Genomic DNA, 16748 nt, shown 5'->3' with positions numbered 1-16748 from the left:
TTCATTGTTGCTATGGTTTTGCTGTTTCAAATTATAGTGGAAGCACAAATTCTGTATGCATTAACCTGTCACATTTGCTGTTTGCCCTCTTGGTTTTTATTCTCTCTGACTTGAACAACTTCCTATTCTTCCATTTCTCAGAACAAATGTCTGTAACATAATTGCAACTAAATCAGAATATATTGCTTTGTGTAAAAATAAAAATTTTTAAATTCACTGATTCTATAAAATGCATATCCTCAGAAAAGACTTTATTATATTCTGATGCATTCGTCTACTGATGTGATTCAATAATCTTATAGGTGAACCATATTGAAATTTTAGGCAGCTTCTAACATACAGATAGTTCACATTTCTGAATAAGATGTATATCAAATTCACTTTTGTTTACTTTTTAGTTATTGTTAGTTTTGCATTGCATCTTTTATAGGATTCAGCTGTCCAGTAAATTGGATCCATTTAAGCTTTTTCAACAGAATCCATGTTTTAATCATTTAGTGAAGAAATCTTAATCCAAACTGATATCAATCTATCATCTGTAGATGATCTTGAGAAATCTGACTGTTTTGGTGCCATGATTTTTTCGAATCCCCCAAAAGTCTTGGTGATACTTGACAAAGAAGATCAGAATAGCACTTGTACTAGAATAGGTTTAATTTAGAATTTTTTTTCCTCCTCTATTTATAGGTATATAAACACTTCTTAAAGAACTATTGGAAATTATTTTTTAACTTCCTCATTCCTTTTAGTTACTATCAAAGTCTGTCATTACCTTTATTGAGTATGTTTAAAAAATGGGAGCGTGAAGTGAGACAGAATAGAAATTATAGGGCTACATATGTTAAATTCAACTTATTGGACACTGTATCATATCTTTTATTTGGATGCATCCTTGTTGAAACTTACCTAATGTCTCTGAAATTCTTCTTTTCTCTTTTCAGGCATTGGTGAGAAGTATTCAACTTGGGAGCCAACCAAACGGGAGCTAGAACTGCTTCGACATAATCCGAAGCGGAGAAAAATAACCACAAATTGTACCATAGGTAAGTGAAGGAAAAAATATCAGATCATTCCTTTGTTCTAATAGTAACAACAGCAGTGATAATGGTAGCAAGCATTTATATAATGGTTTAAGGTTTGCAAAGCCATGTGCAGATATTCTCCTCGAAACAATCCTGGGAAGTAGTTATTATTATCCCCATTTTACAGATGAAGAACTTGTCTGGTATCATGTAGTAAGTGTTTGAGGGCAAACTGAACTGAAGCCTTCCTTACTCCAGATCCAGTATGCTTTCTTCTTCACTACCTTGCAACCTAGTTGTAAAGTTACAACAAATTGCCTTTCATCTTCAAGTTATAGCTTAAAATGTGTTTGCCAGGTTTCACTCAGTTACTGTAAACATGGGGAAATGTGTTCCCTAACTCACTTGTTATTTCACTTCAGAGAGAGAGAGAGTGTGTGTGTCTGTGTGTGTGAATCCTGTTCTGAAAGATCCGTCCTTTCTTATCTAGGTGAGAACTCCAAGGATAGCAGATTCTTTGCTGCCCTAGGATAGGAATCTCATCCTGTGTTAACCTGGTACTGATGTACTTACATTTGGAGACTTTCAGAATAAATAAAGCACCTTCCAGTTAACTTTTAGAATAGGTCCGCCAATGGCGGTAAAAATTTTCATGGACTCAAATGTAGAGAGAAGAGTGTTTTTAACTACTGATTTGTTAGCAATTCAGTGCTTTCAGAAAGAGATTGTTTTCATTTCTGCATCCCTCCTGTAATACTTAATGGAGTCATCATCTGCATTAATAGATGGGCTCATTGCTAGTACTAAAACATAAATAATACAAAAGATTTATATGTGATATTTGAGATTAACAAACCAGTAGTGTTGAGGAGGAAACTGGAAATAATTCCTGTTAAGAATATTTCGTAGTAGTTAGAGTTGGCTATGTTGGAACCATAAAGAGCTATTGAATGGAATGATCTGATTACCATTGTTTAAGAAGGTATGTTATGTGCATGAATCTAATTTTGATGACTTGATGAATCTAGTGTTTCATCAATACCTTTATTCCTTCCACTGGTACAGATTTTAACCTCTCATAGGAAATTCTTGGATTCTTATCCATATTTTCCATATATCATCCATAAACCATTCATCGAGTGTCATAAGAAACATCCTCTTATTCATTTAGAGCTGGGGCAGCAGGGTGCCAGTATTCCATTAAAGTCTCCCACCTATTGTTTCATTATTAATATGCCACTGGCTTACCTCCTTTCCTTACAAAACTATCGTTACTAATATTTTATTTTAGGAGCATGTCATGATTGATCTCTTACAATCTGCTTATTCCTGGCATGTGTATTTCCATTGCTTCTTAGGTTATTTATAATTTCTGTTTTTCTGAGATTTGGGGGTGTTTCATAATATCTGGTAATATAGCATCTCTTGGAGTTATATTGGTATTAAGAATTTGTCTTTTGTGGCACTGTGTGACTTTTCCATCAGCAGCACTACACAGTTCTCCAACTTCCAACAGTGCAGAATATAATTTTTGGGTTTGTGCATAATTACTTGGCAGAGGCAGGGAATACCATTGCACCAAAATTCAGAGATAGACATGTAACATGCTGTTTCTGAATTATAAGGAGTTGTTTTATTTCATTGTTCTTCTCTTCTACTTTTACCATGTGAACAGATTATGATTAGATTCTTCAGAGATTTTTTTTTAAATTCAGAGTGTTAAAAGAGATAGTTCAAGTTTAGGAAACTTTATTATGCACTACAAAAGAAGAAAAATACTCACCCAATACAGGAAATCAAGAAAGTGACTGATCTTTTTTTGTGGGCAGACATGCTTTAATAATTTCTCCTACTGAGCCCTTCAGCTGTCTATATGCCTGACTTTAAAAAGAGAAGGGAAAAAAATCAAAGCACACAAGAGATTTAACGTGCTTTCAGCTGTAGTTAAAGGGAAAAGCTTTGCTTTCTTATGTACACATTTCACTGGATGTGTACATATTTAGACCAAGAAAAAATACTTTTGTCCTTGAATCTTTTCTTTCATCCCCAGATACTGCTAAATATGTACCTACTTCAGAATATTCTTATCATAATCCTAACACTAATTTATCTACCTAGATTTTGGAATTGGCAAAAAAGCTATATACTAAATAAATATCAGACTGTATTTTAATTCTGCAGTCTAAAAATGAAAGGTTTTTAATTGACCAGCATAAACTGTACCTTAGCAGATATATTCGGTCATCTAAGAAGACAAATTATTCAGAGAACTGTTGTATTCTACTGGTTTAATTGGACATCCCTGATCAGCATATTGCCTATTACTCTTAAAAATTTTGTCGGATAAATCTGTTTTTCTTTTTTAGAGGTCAATAAAGATCAGCTGTACTAATTTTTTTTTTCATTTTTGTGGAGCTAAGATAAGCTGTCATATCAGCTTTCTTTCAGTTTCAGATTGATGCAGCTGATGGTGCTGCTAACAACTAGGTGGGTTGGGAAACTATTTCACTTAGAACCCTGTACTTACACCTTAAATTCAGTGAGGAACTCAACGATGAAGGAGAAGAGACACAACATTCCATTCATGGGGACAGTCTGTGCAAAGGCACCAAGAGAGGAAATGGGACATGTTGTATAAAGACACTAGCCATTTCTGGCTGTAATTTTGTCCAAGGGTCTCCTCTTCTGTATTTTCTGTTCCCTCATAGAATGCCTTTCTTCCTTCAAGACTCAGTTCAAGTATCATCTTCTACATGACGCCTTTATTCTCCCTAGCTGCTAGTGCCCTTCCTTCCCTAATATACCCTGTATTTATTTTACACACATTTTCTATATACCCCTATGTATTTCCCTTGATAGAATGTAAACTCTTGAGGGACAGGAACCATTTCAGTTTTATGTCTTGCATCTAGTATAGTACCTGGCACACAATAGAAGAGTTAAAAAATGTTTTTGATATGCTATTAAAGGATACAAGCACTAACTCTCTCCTTCAGAATTGGAAGCAATGCTATAGTTGGCCTCAATGACTTAGGGTGATAGACAACAGTAGAGATGGCTGGAACAGGCATTGAGCCCCAGAATTTCAGTGGAAACATTTTAAGTAGACTCCCAACTATTCATCTACTACAAAACATGAGCATAGAACTCATACTGAAAGACAGTGGAATAATGAAAACATGGAATGAGGAAACTTGGCTTTGAATGCCACTTGTTATTTTGTTACTACGGACAAAGCATTTAACCTTTCTGAGCTCCAACTGTCTTATGTAAAAAATTAGAAATAGTAACTATAGTACTTAGCTCACAAGGCTGTTGTGACAATCAAACGAGACAAAATTAAAGTGCCATCTCAATGCCATCATTACATTATTATGTGATAATGCTATATAAATGTTGTCAACTAAAGTTGTTTACATACTACATATTTTAAAGGTGGAGAAAAATATTTTTCATACAACAAGGAGCAAATGTAAAAGAAAATTATATAAATCATGACATTGTCAGTATAAGGGACAGAAGGAAATAGCTTCTCAATGGAAAGTTACCTCCATAGATTATTGTTGAAATGTTATGTAAAAGAGGTGGTTTTATTGTATGCCCAAATAGAACAAGGAACATAATCTGAGGTAACCTTTCAGTATCTTATTATTGTCATTTTCATAATAAGGATTTTAAGACCAGTATGAAAGTTTAACTTGCCCACCAGCATCTATTGCAGAGGATAAAGAAATAAAGAAAATCTGTTAATATTTCCCAAATTAAAACAACATTTACTTTAATAGTAACCTTAAAATAAATGTGGGTATAAGAGGGATTGTAAATGTATTCGAAGGACCTGAAGAGAAATTTAGAAAAGTTAGATCTATGATTAGAGATTACTGAATGAGAATAGGAATATATATATCTTTACTACTATATAACACTTTTATAAGAATTGACATTATATTATGACATTAAAACATCACAAATAATTGTAGAAGAACAGAAATATTAAACATCCTTCATGGTCCACAGTACAGTAAACATTATTTTCAGTAAAAGACTATTGAAGAAAGAATTAAAAATTATTTAGAGACAGTTTTTGGGATTAAATCCTGAAGAATTGATGGGTCAGATGACAAATTATAGAAAAGATAATTTTGTAAAAAGTAATGAAAACAATGTGAGAGCATACCAAAATTTGAGGGATGGCAGCCAAGGCGTTCCTCATAGGAAAATTTAGATCTCTAAACATTTCCATTAACAAAAGGGAGAAAGAATGGATTAGTGAATTCAACATACAATAAAAATGCTAGAAAATTAAAAATTTACAAATTTAAAAAGCCCAGTTGATGCCATTCAATAAATTCTGAAAATCAAAAAATAAATCAGCAAAATTGAAAGTAAAAATTTTAACCCATTGAACCAATAAATAAAACAAGGAGATGGGGTTTTCTAAACCAGTAATATGGACATATATGTCATTTAATTTTAAAAAAATAATGCAGAAAACCAAATTACATTTATCAGAAATGAAAAGGATAATTCATAACAAATAAAGAAATTAAGAAAATTGTTAGAAACTGAGTTGTACAACTCGGTACTAATAAAACTGATGCTTGAAATCTCAGAAGAAGTTGAACCACATATAAATGAACTTCCACAGGAAAAAACCCTGGTATCATTTGTGTGTATGAGCTGATTCTATCCAACATTCAAAGATCATTCCGAAGTTATATTTAAATGTTCACAAAAATGGGAAAACTTGGGATTATACCAAATTCTCTCTGCAATATAAATGACTTTTATACCTAAAACAAGGAGAGTCTAAAAAGAAAACTGCAGACCAATATCCCTAATGAATATCCAGGGATAATTTTAAAATATAACATTAGCAAAGAAGCAGGAACAACATATCCAAAAAGGCTGTTCATTATAACTACATTGGAATTATTCCAGGAATGAAAGGTTGGCACAATATTACAAAAAGTGTACAACTAATAGACCATTTCAGTAAAATAACAGTTAAAATCGTATTATATCAATAGATGAACAGAAAGCTTTGATAAGCTTCAAAACTAATTTCTGTCTTATAAATGACAGAAAATACAGGCATAAATGGTCCTTTCTTATTGGTGAGTAGTATCTATCTAAAATGAAGTGTAAGCATTCTGTGAAGTGGGGTAAACGAGGCATTAAAAACATTAAGCAAGGATGACCATATAACACCACTAGTTGTTTTTTTTTTTTTGCCTTTTTTTTTTTTTGAATGGCAATTGCGGTTAAGTGACTTGCCCAAAGTCACACGGCTAGTAATTCTGTCAAGTGTCTGAGGCTGGATTTGAACTCGGGTCCTCCTGACTGCAGGGCTGGTGCTCTATTCACTGCGCCTATCCACCTCTTCACCACTAGTTTTTGACATAGTGCTAGGAAGACTAATTATATAGTAATAAGAAAAAAAAAGAAATCGAGGGAATAAACATAGGCAAAGAGAAAACAAAATTAATATCTTTTGCAGATGATATAGTTGTTTACTTAGCGAACCCTAGAGAGTCAACTGAAAAATTAATGAAACAATTAAAATCTCCAGAAAAGTTGCAGGATATGAATTAAATCCATATAAATCATTAACATTTCTTTTTATTGCCAACAGAACCCAATAGGAAAAGATAGAGAAATTCCATTTAGAATAAATATATAGAAAATACTTAGGATAAAACTGCCTCCCAAGTCACACATAGTAACTATATGAATATGATTGCAATACACTCTTTACAGAAATAAAGACAATCCTAAATAATTTGAGAAATATTTATTGCTCATGAATAGGCCAAGCTAATATTAAAAATGATAATACTATGTAAATTAATATACTTTATAAGTGTAATGCCAGTCAGACCATCAAAGAATAACTTCATAGAACTAGAAGATATAATTCTGAAATTTACTTGAAGGTCGAAAATCTCAAGAGAAATAATGAAAAGAAATGGGAAGAAAGGGGGCTTAATAGCATCAGAATTGTATATTACAAAGTGGTCGTCATCCAATTTTTTTTCTCTGTCCACATTTTTAAAAATTAATTTTTAGTTTACAACATTCATTTCTGCAAGATTTTGAGTTAATTTTTTGCTCCCCATCTTCCCCTTACCACCCACCCTAAAATAGCAAGCCTACTGAATACCCCTTCCCCCAATCTGTTCTCCATTACATTCTTCCTTATCACCCCAGTAACTTTCAGTAGGGCAAGATGGGTTTCTATACCCCAGTACCTGTATCATCTTACTTCCCAGTTGCATGTAAAAAGCAAATTTTTAAACATTTGTTTTTAAAACTTTGAGTTCCAGATTTTTTTCCCTTCTTCCCTCCTCACCCACCCCCACTGGGAAGATAAGCAATTCAGTATAGGTTGTACATGTGTAGTTACCCAAATCATTTCCATAGTAGTTATATTGTGAAAGACTGTATTTCCCGCCATCCTATGCTGCCCCCTACTTTTTCTGTTTTCTCCTTTGACCCTATCCCTTTTCAAAAATATTTGCTTCTAACTACCCTCTCTCCCAATCTGCCTTCCCTTCTGTCCTCCCGCCTCTTATCTCCTACCCCCCTGTTTTCCTGTAGGTTAAGATACCCAATTGAGTGTGTATGTTCTTCCCTCCTTAATCCTAATTCAATGAGAATAAGGTTGTCCCATTCCTTTTCACTTTCCTGCTCTTCCCCTCCATTGTAATACTTTTCTTTTGCCTCTTTTATATGAGATAATTTATCCTAATCTATGTCCTCCTTTCTCCTCCCAATAAATTCCTCTCCCACCTCTTAATTGTATTTTTTAGATATCATCCTTTCATATTAAAATCATCCTGTGCCCTCTGTCGATGTATACATGAACATACATATGGCCACATATATATGTATGTATACACATAAATATACACATATATTCCCTTCAATTGTCCTCATACTGAGAAAAGTCTTATGAGTTACAATGACCATTTTTCCATGTAGGAATGTAAGTAGTTCAGCTTTATTAAGTTCCTTATGATTTCTTTTTCCTCCTCAACTTCTTATGCTTCTCTTGCTTCTTGTATTTGAAAGTCATATTTTTTGTTTAGCTCTGGTTTTTTCATCAAGAATACTTGAAAATCCTCTATTTCATTGAATAACCATATTTTCCCTGTAGCATTATACTCAGTTTTGCTGGGTAGGTAATTCTTAGTTTTAGTCCTAGCTCCTTTGACCTCCAGAATATCATATTCTAAGCTGTTTGATCCCTTAATGTAGAAGCCGCTAGATCTTGTGTTATACTGATTGTGTTTACACAACACTCAAATTATTTCTTCCTGACTGCTTGCAGTATTTTCTCCTTGACCTGGGAACTCTGGAATTTGGCTGCAACATTCCTAGGAGTTTTCTTTTTGGGATCTTTTTCAAGAGGCGATTGGTGAATTCTTTCAGTTTCTATTCTGCCCTCTGGTTCTAGAATATCAAAAAATAACATTGGTCATGTTTTAACAGACAAGAAATGAATCTTTTATTGACTGGGAGTCATTTTTGTAACTGCTGTCCATGAACAATCAGCTTTATGATCTTTTTCTTCTTTTCTTTTTTGCTCCTTGAAAAAAAGCAAACCTCACAGATTAAGTGTCTTTGTTTTTCTGGTCATAGTCTGAGAATATGAGACTCAGCCTCTTGCAAAAAAGACTACTTCAGCCTGTTGAACATCGATAGTAATGGTCCATTATTTAAAAAAGGAAAGCAGGCTAAGGAAGACAAGGATTTAGGAGTGTGAATGTGAGTCCATCATCTTTTGTAGTCTGTTTTTCTAGCCTTGCTACTTCTGGTAAAACTATCAGTACCCCCAAGAAGGTCAATGTCATCCTCTTACTCTTAAGAGGAATTAACTAGGGAATCTGTTGGTCTCCAGTTAGCATTTGAAGTGATTTTTGAGCCTAAACACTCCTTCTGCTTACCCAGCTTGAATTGTAGAAAGAATTATGCTCAAAAGCATTAAGATAATTAAGTAGAATCTCCCAGATTCTCATTTTGAGTGCTTATCCTAAAGGCCGGAGGACTGAACCTTTTGAAGAGACCCCACCCCTCAGTATCTTCCCCACAGTGGCAGGTGGGTTTCAAGGTTGTATAATACCAAACTGTAAATGGGAGAAAAAGAGAAATATGAGGAGAGTAAATATTAAAGTAAGATTCCCATGCAAAGGTGGCAAGGGGAAACGAGGGCGTGCTATTGTTAATAGAAATTTTGCCTTTTCTTTTACTCGGCCATCTTGCTCTGCCCCTAGTTTTTTCTTTAATCTTCATATCTTTCATGCCTCACAACTTAACTAGAGGTGATTGGACAATGTTGTTCCCAGCAATAATACTTGAAAGGCTTTGATGATAGCAAATTTTTCACTGTTGTTGTTTTCGTAGACTTTAAGTCATTGGTTAAAAAATTGTGAATTTGAAAATTAGTGGTCGATGCACTGACGTTTATTGTAGGAGTTATTAAACTCTGGTGTGCAGGAACTTTTTTTAAAAAATATTTTCATAATTATTTCAATGTAATTGATTTCTTTTGCATTTAAAAACATTATTCTAAGAAGGAGTCTTTGACACACACACACACAAAAAAGTTTAAGCCCCGGTTAATTGGATGAATGTTCGTGGTGTACAGAAAATTGTTTTAGAAAAGCAATAAGGATAAATGTTAATCTGGTTCAAATAAGATTCAGAAGATCCATATTGAATCCAAATTATTAAAATATTGTATAGTAAGGAAAATATAGATAGAATTCCTTCTAAGCTAGCAGAAATATTCAAAATGCTTTAATAAGTTTAGAATTTTTAAATAGTATAGTAACATAAAGAAACAGGCAATAACTAGTTGATGGGGAGGGGGGAAACCCTGCCATTTTGTTATCAGTAGTTTGATCTTACATTTTGTTAGCCTGATTCACCAGATATTTGGAACTGCTTAGCTTTATTTGTATTTTCTTTATGAAATTAACTACCTTAAACCTCATCATTTTTGTTATTGGGGCCTACTCTAAATGATTCTTTTACCTTTTCTTATAAATGCTGCTTAATTGGCTGACTCAGTTTGAGTGATTTAAACTGATTTGGGGGATATGGACTTGAGATAATCTCATTTATTAAGGATTGTTTTGTGCCAGGCAGGCACTCTAGCAAGTGCTGAGGATATAAACATAAGAAATGTGTCAGGTGAGAAATGGAGGAAAGAAATATAGGTGTAGACCACTTTAAGAGTTCTAAGCAGTGAAAGAAAAGAGAGAGAGGACTATAGCCAGGAGGAAAGATAGTATCAAGGGAAGGTTGTTGGCTTGGTTTTGTTTTTCTTCAACATGGGGACAATCCGGGCATGCTTTTGAACTTTGGGAAAGGATCCATTGAATAAGAAAAATTAATTGTAGGATAAGAGAAGGAAGCTCAAGGATAGAGGTAGAGAGGGGTTGGTGTTTGCAAAAAGGGAGGGTATGCCTTCTTTCTCTGAGATTAGAACAAAGGAGAGCTTGGGAAATGATTTTGAGTCGATTTCTCTGGATAGCTGGGTAGAAAAAAGATTTTGATGCTTAATCTCACTTTTATTAATGGCATATTTGGTAAAGCACTCTGCTGAGGTTGAGGAGGTGGAGGGGGTACTATATGTAGGTGATTTAAGGAGAAAAGACAAAGTTTGAACAGAAATTGAGGAAAGAATCTACTACAGAATTGTGGTAAACTTTAGTTCCATCATAAGTGAAGGGATTTTTCTGCATAATTGAAGCTGAAAACATAGTAACATACAGTTCATTTGGATGTTTCTGACTTAGAATTTGAGATTGTCTTATGGGGACTGGGATGAAGATTATTTTAGTATTAGCAATAAAATGTTTCTTATGGGAATAGTGTGAACAAGATCATCTGAAGAAAGTTTAATCTAAAGCTAATCAATTTCAAAAATATAAATGTACTTAGAAATATATATTTGGGTACAAATATTATACTCTAATTATAGGTAATTTTAAATTATTCATTAAATCAGACCTGTTAAAGATCTACTGTAGAACACAGAACTTTTTCCAGACCAAAGGGGGAAAAAATAGTTCTCTACTGATAAGACAGTGCTCCAGTTGTTAATTCTTTTCATTCATTTCTACTAGCCTATGGCTTGATTAGGTTTACTTTTTCTCTTTTAAGGCAAGAAGCATTAGCCCAATAAGTGCAATAACTTTGCTCATTCACTGCTTCAGACATTTTGCTTGTGTCTCTGAATGACAGAATCTCAGGGTCAGTAGGGACCTCAGAGGTTGCTAATTCCTACCTATTCCTAAATAGGAATGCTTTCTTAATTTACCCATTTGGAAAATACAGAGAATGTTGTATAGTTAAAAGAGTTCTGTACTTAAAGAGTTAGAAAATTTGGTTTCAAATATCATCTAAAGTATTTATTAGCTTTGTGACCACTATAAGTCACTTAACCTTCATTCTTTTTATTAATGAGGGGAATAATGCTTATACTGCCTACCTCATAAGAGTTTTTGTAAGGAAAGTGCTTTGCAAACTTTAAGTCTATGTCATTTAAATATGAGTTACTTATTATTCTAATTACCTGCTATAGGACAGATTTTTTTTTTTCAGTCTTGTCATTGATTTCAGTTGAGGGAGGAGTTCTATATTCCTACTTTTTAATTCTAGAGGTCTTTAAAGGTATTAAATTGAGTTCCCTGACTTTAGGCAGTTATTACACTATAATTTCCATTTAAAGATAAAGAGACAGAAATTCAGATAGCTTAAGCAACTTGCTCAAGGTCAATGAGCTAATAATAACTGGAAAGTAGACTAGAATGCAGCAAACATTAAGTGCCTATGATGTGTGAGGCACTGTGCTTACTGTAAGAAATGGAAAGAAGGCAGAACAATCAGAGAGCTTACATCCCAATGAAGAAGACAATATCCAAACAAGTATGTACATATATAGGATATCTACAGGATGAATTGGGAGGAAATCACAGATGGAGGACACTCTCTTTTAGGAGGACTGGTAAAGGCCTCTTGCAAAGGTGGAATTTGAGCTCAGTCTTAAAAAGAGCTGGAGGGAGGGGTAGGGTAGAGAGAAGGAAGGAAAGCATCCCCTGCATGAGCACCCCCAGGGAAAAGGCATGGAGTTGGGTGGTGAAGTTTCCTGTTTGAATAACAGCAAGAAGGCTGTTTGTTGGATTGTAGAGTACTTTTCAGAGGAGAAAAGAGTGGAAAGGCAAGAAGTCCAGTTATGACAGGCTTTAAAAACCAAGCAGATGGGCCTTTAAAAATTTTTATTTATTTAATTTTAGCTTGTGACATTCAGTTCCACAAACTTTTGAGTATTAAATTTTCTCCCCCTCTTTCCCCTCTCCACTCCCAAACACAGCATGCAGTCTGATATAGGCTCAACATAGACATTCATATTAAACATTTTCACATTAGTCATGTTGTAAAGAAGAATTAAAATCAATGGAATGAATCATGAGATAGGAGAAACAAAACCAAATCCAGAAGAGGGATTGCAAACAGCGTGCTTCGGTCTGCATTCAGACTCCATAATTCTTTCTCTGGAGGTGGATAACATGAACCTTTTGGAGTTGTCTTAGAACCTAGCATTGCTGAGAAGAGCCAGGTTTCCACATAATGTGATTGTAACTGTGCACAATGTTCTCCTGGTTCTGCTCCCCTCACTTGGCTTCAGTTCATATAAGTCTTTCCAGATTTTTCTGAAGTCTGCCTGCTCATTATTTCTTTTCTTTTTTTCCAATGTTCACTTCCATAAGTTTCAAATTTTCTCCCCTTTCTTCCTCCCTCCTCCAAGATGGCTTGCAATCTTATATGATCTCTACACATACATTCCTATTAAATACATTTTCATATTAGTCATGTTGCATAGAAGAATTATAATGAATGGGAAAAACCATGAGAAATTAAAAAAACAAAAAAGAAAATAGTCTGCTTCATTCTGCATCCCAACTCCATGGTTCTTTCTCTGAATGTGCCTGGTATTTTCCATTGTGTGTCTTTTGGGATTGTTTTAGGTCCTTGCATTGCTGAAAGGCTCTGTCAAGCTCAGTCCTCGCACATTGTGCCTGTTACTGTGTACAATGTGCTCTTTGTTCTACCCCCCTTACTCAGCTTCAGTTCATAGAAGTCTTTCCGGGTTTCTCTGAAGTCTGCCTGTTCATCAGTTTCTTATAGCACCATAAAATGTATTCCATTACATTCAGATACCACAACTTATTCAGCCATTCCCCAATTGATGGACATCCTCTCAATTACCAATTCTTGACCGCCACAAAAAGAGCTACTATAAATATTTTTGCACAAGTGGTATTGCTCGGTCAAAGGGTATACACATTTTTATAGCCGTTTGGGCATAGTTCCAAATTGCTCTCCAGAGTGGTTGAATCTGTTCACAATTCCAACAACAGTGTATTAGTGTCCCAATTTGCCCATATCCTCTTCAACATTTATCATTTTCTTGTTTTCGTGTTAGCCAATCTGATAGGTGTGATCTCCAGGTTGTTTTCATTTGCATTTCTCTAATCAATAGTGATTTAGAGCATCTTTTCATATAACTATAAATAGCTTTAATTTCTTCATCTGAAAACTGCCTGTTCATATCCTTTGCTTATTTCTCAATTGGGGAATGACTTGTATTTTAATAAATTTGATTCAGTTCTTTTTTAGAAATGAGGCCTTTATCAGAGCCACTTACAAAAATTCTTTCCCAGTTTGCCACTTCCCTTCAAGAGGTTGCATTAGCTTTTTGTTTGTACAATATCTTTTCAATTTAATGTAAATCAAAATTTTCCATTTTCCATTTCATGATGTTCTATATCTCGTTTGGTCATAAATTCTTCCATTTTCCATAAAGCTGACAGGTGAACTATTACTTGCTCTCCCAGTTCTCTTATAGTATCAGCCTTTATGTCTAAATTATGTACCCATTTTGACTTTATTTTGGCATACTGTGTAAGATATTGGTCTATGCCCCAGTAGACTGTCTTCCAGTTTTCCCAGCAATTTTTGTCGAATAGTGAGTTCTTATCCCAAAAGTTGGAGTCTTTGGGTTTATCAAACTGTAGATTACTATAGTCATTAACTACCATATCTTGTGCACCTTACCCATTCCACTGATTTTACCCCTCTTTTTTCTTATCCAGTACCAAGTAGTTTCAATGACTGCTGCTTTATAATACAATTTAAGATCTGGTATGGTTAGACCACATTCCCTAGCATTTCTTTTCAATTAATAATATTCTAGACCTTTTGTTCTTCCAAGATGAATTTTATTATTATTTTTTCTAGCTCTATAAAATAACTTTTCGGGAGTTTGGTATGCCACAAATGATTTTTTATCTGATTCTGGAGACTCTAGGATGCCACTAGATTAGGGGAGTGACATGGTCAGACCAGTGCTTTAGAAATTCAGTTTGGCAGCTGAGTGGAGCATGGACTAGAATGGAAAGAGAGTTGAGGCAGAGAGACCTATGAATAGACTGATAAAATAAATCAGTCATGAGGTTATGAGAGCCTGCACCAGGATTTGACTGATCCACGGGTGAAAAGGCAGTGTCTGAGAGAGAGGTAGAATCCAGTAGACTTGGCAATACATTGCAGAACTGGAGGTCAAGAAAGAAGTGAGATCTGGACAAATATATTATAATCAAATCCATGAGAACAGATGAGACCATAGAATGAGAGGAGAGAGTTCAAGACAGACCCTGGGGGGCACTCACAGTCAGTGAGCATGATTTGGATGAAGCTTTAGCAAAGGAGGATGGAGAAGAGGACAGACTGCTGGTGGGAGGAAAGCAGAGGGAGAGCGCTGTTAAAAAACTTAGGACAAAGTATCCAGGAGAAAAGGGGGATTGATGGCATTACAGACTGCAGAGGTCAAGGATGAAGATTGGGGTGAGGGGAAGCTATTAGACTTGTAATTAAGAAACCATTGGTAACTTAGGAGAGTAGTTTTGGTTAAATGATCCAGGTTGGAAGTCAGACTATAGAATTGAGGAGATAGAGACACCTATTATATATGGCCTTAGCTACAATAGGGAGGGAAAATATGAGAGGATATTGTTCTGTTTAATTCTGGGTCCAGCTAATCATTGATCATTCACAATGTTTAACATCTAATGGACAAACTCAGTAAGTCAGCTCTCTCCAACTGAATAGTTTTCTTATGTAAATATTTAGATCAAGCTCTCCAGTGTGTTTTGAGGTTTTCAGAGCCCCTACAGTATTTTAGGGCTTGATGTAGTCAGGGTCATGTCATTTGCAAATAGCTTCTTGTTAATTTCTTCATCTATTGGAAATCCCTCCTTAACTTGGACTCTGAACTTCTTCTCCTCCATAGCAGTGTCATAAACCTTTGTCAGATATATAGCTCCCTATTTTATTTCTGACTATTTAATTCCAGGATTGTTGAACAAGAGTATCTCTTTTTTACATTTTTCAAGGAACTTTTTATAATTTTAACATGTATAGGAGACATCTTATTGGAGGAGAGATAAAATTTTGCTCTAAAGAATAAAATGGTACTTGAATATTCAAGAAACGGTAAGCTCAGCAAGATCTTCCATTCTTTATATCTTTCAGCCAATGATATGATAGTAAAGATGTGGCCTGTTGTGGAATATCTCTTGGGGAAAACATCCCTGATTTCTTTGGTGCTTACCAGGGTTGTGCCCAAACGTTTTACATAGGTGGAGTTGGATTTATAGCTAGTGTTATTCTATTGATCATTTCTAAAAATAGTAACGTCCCAGAATTTTCTATACTTTTGATATTTTTCCCCCTTCTTCGTATACCTTGGAACAGTGATCACTTACCGTGTTTCCCCTATAATAAGACACTGCCTTATTTTTTTGGACAGAAAAAACACCAGAGGGCTTATTTTCAGGGGAGGGCTTATTTTAATGAACATTGACAGCAATTTTAATAAACAGGTAAATGTGAACAAAAAAATGTACCTTTATCCAATAAGCAAATCACTGGGGAAGAACAGGATGACGCGCTCACTGCTGCAGTTCTGATTGGATGCAGCTTGGAGCACGGCGTGCGTTTTAGGGGGGGGGGGGGGAAACACGGTGCCTACAGAGGGTACCGTAATGTAGCGTGTAGCGCAGGGGATCACCTTCACTACAGTAGCAATCTCAATAGGGCTTATTTTCGGGGGAGGGCTTATTTTTAGAGGAATCTTACACAGTAAGGGGAGGGCTTATTTTCGGGATAGGTCTTATTATCAGGGAAACACGGTAGCTCCTTCAAAATTATATCACTTCCAGCTCAGATTTCCTCTGCATTTACTTGCTCACCTGATTTTCCCCATTTTATTTACCTCAGTGACATTTCCTCAATAAAGACATATGGGACTGTCGTGTTAGGGGCTAAAGGAGGTGGGTCTGTTGTTCTTAGTGGTTAAAAGAATGTTTTTTTTTTTAATAAAAATCTTGATGCATCTTTTCCACGTTTCATCTGTTTGTTCTTCCATTTTCATCCTTAGATGCCTTTGGGATAACTTAACTTGTGTCTCTAATCAAGCTTTCTTGATGTGGTTTTTTTTCTTTCCATTGTTTCTTGTTGTTTTATGAGGCAATACTGCTCATAATTTTCCTTTACCTTTTTCTGTAAGATTTTACAAATCAATTTATATTCTAACTCAGTAATGCCCTTGGCTGTCGTTCTCTACTTGGCAAGAAGTTGGTGTTTGCTGACTAA

The 16748-nt window shown here is 35.0% G+C and overlaps 1 protein-coding gene across 2 annotated transcripts in view; it reads left to right on the top strand.

Moving 5' to 3' along the window:
- The window catches only part of USP22 (ubiquitin specific peptidase 22), a 261088-nt gene that overhangs the window by 165103 nt on the left and 79237 nt on the right, over positions 1-16748 (top strand). For both annotated transcript variants that reach the window (XM_069084712.1, XM_069084711.1), the window contains one exon: positions 942-1043. In XM_069084712.1, coding sequence (XP_068940813.1) covers positions 942-1043 — 102 coding nt within the window. The remainder of the gene's footprint in view (positions 1-941; positions 1044-16748) is intronic.

Source organism: Petaurus breviceps, unplaced genomic scaffold (assembly GCF_028583685.1).
Source record: "Petaurus breviceps papuanus isolate PSGF00001 unplaced genomic scaffold, PetGlider_PUasm1.0 175, whole genome shotgun sequence".
NCBI lineage: Eukaryota > Metazoa > Chordata > Mammalia > Diprotodontia > Petauridae > Petaurus > Petaurus breviceps.
This window is presented reverse-complemented; position numbering and strand designations above follow the sequence as displayed.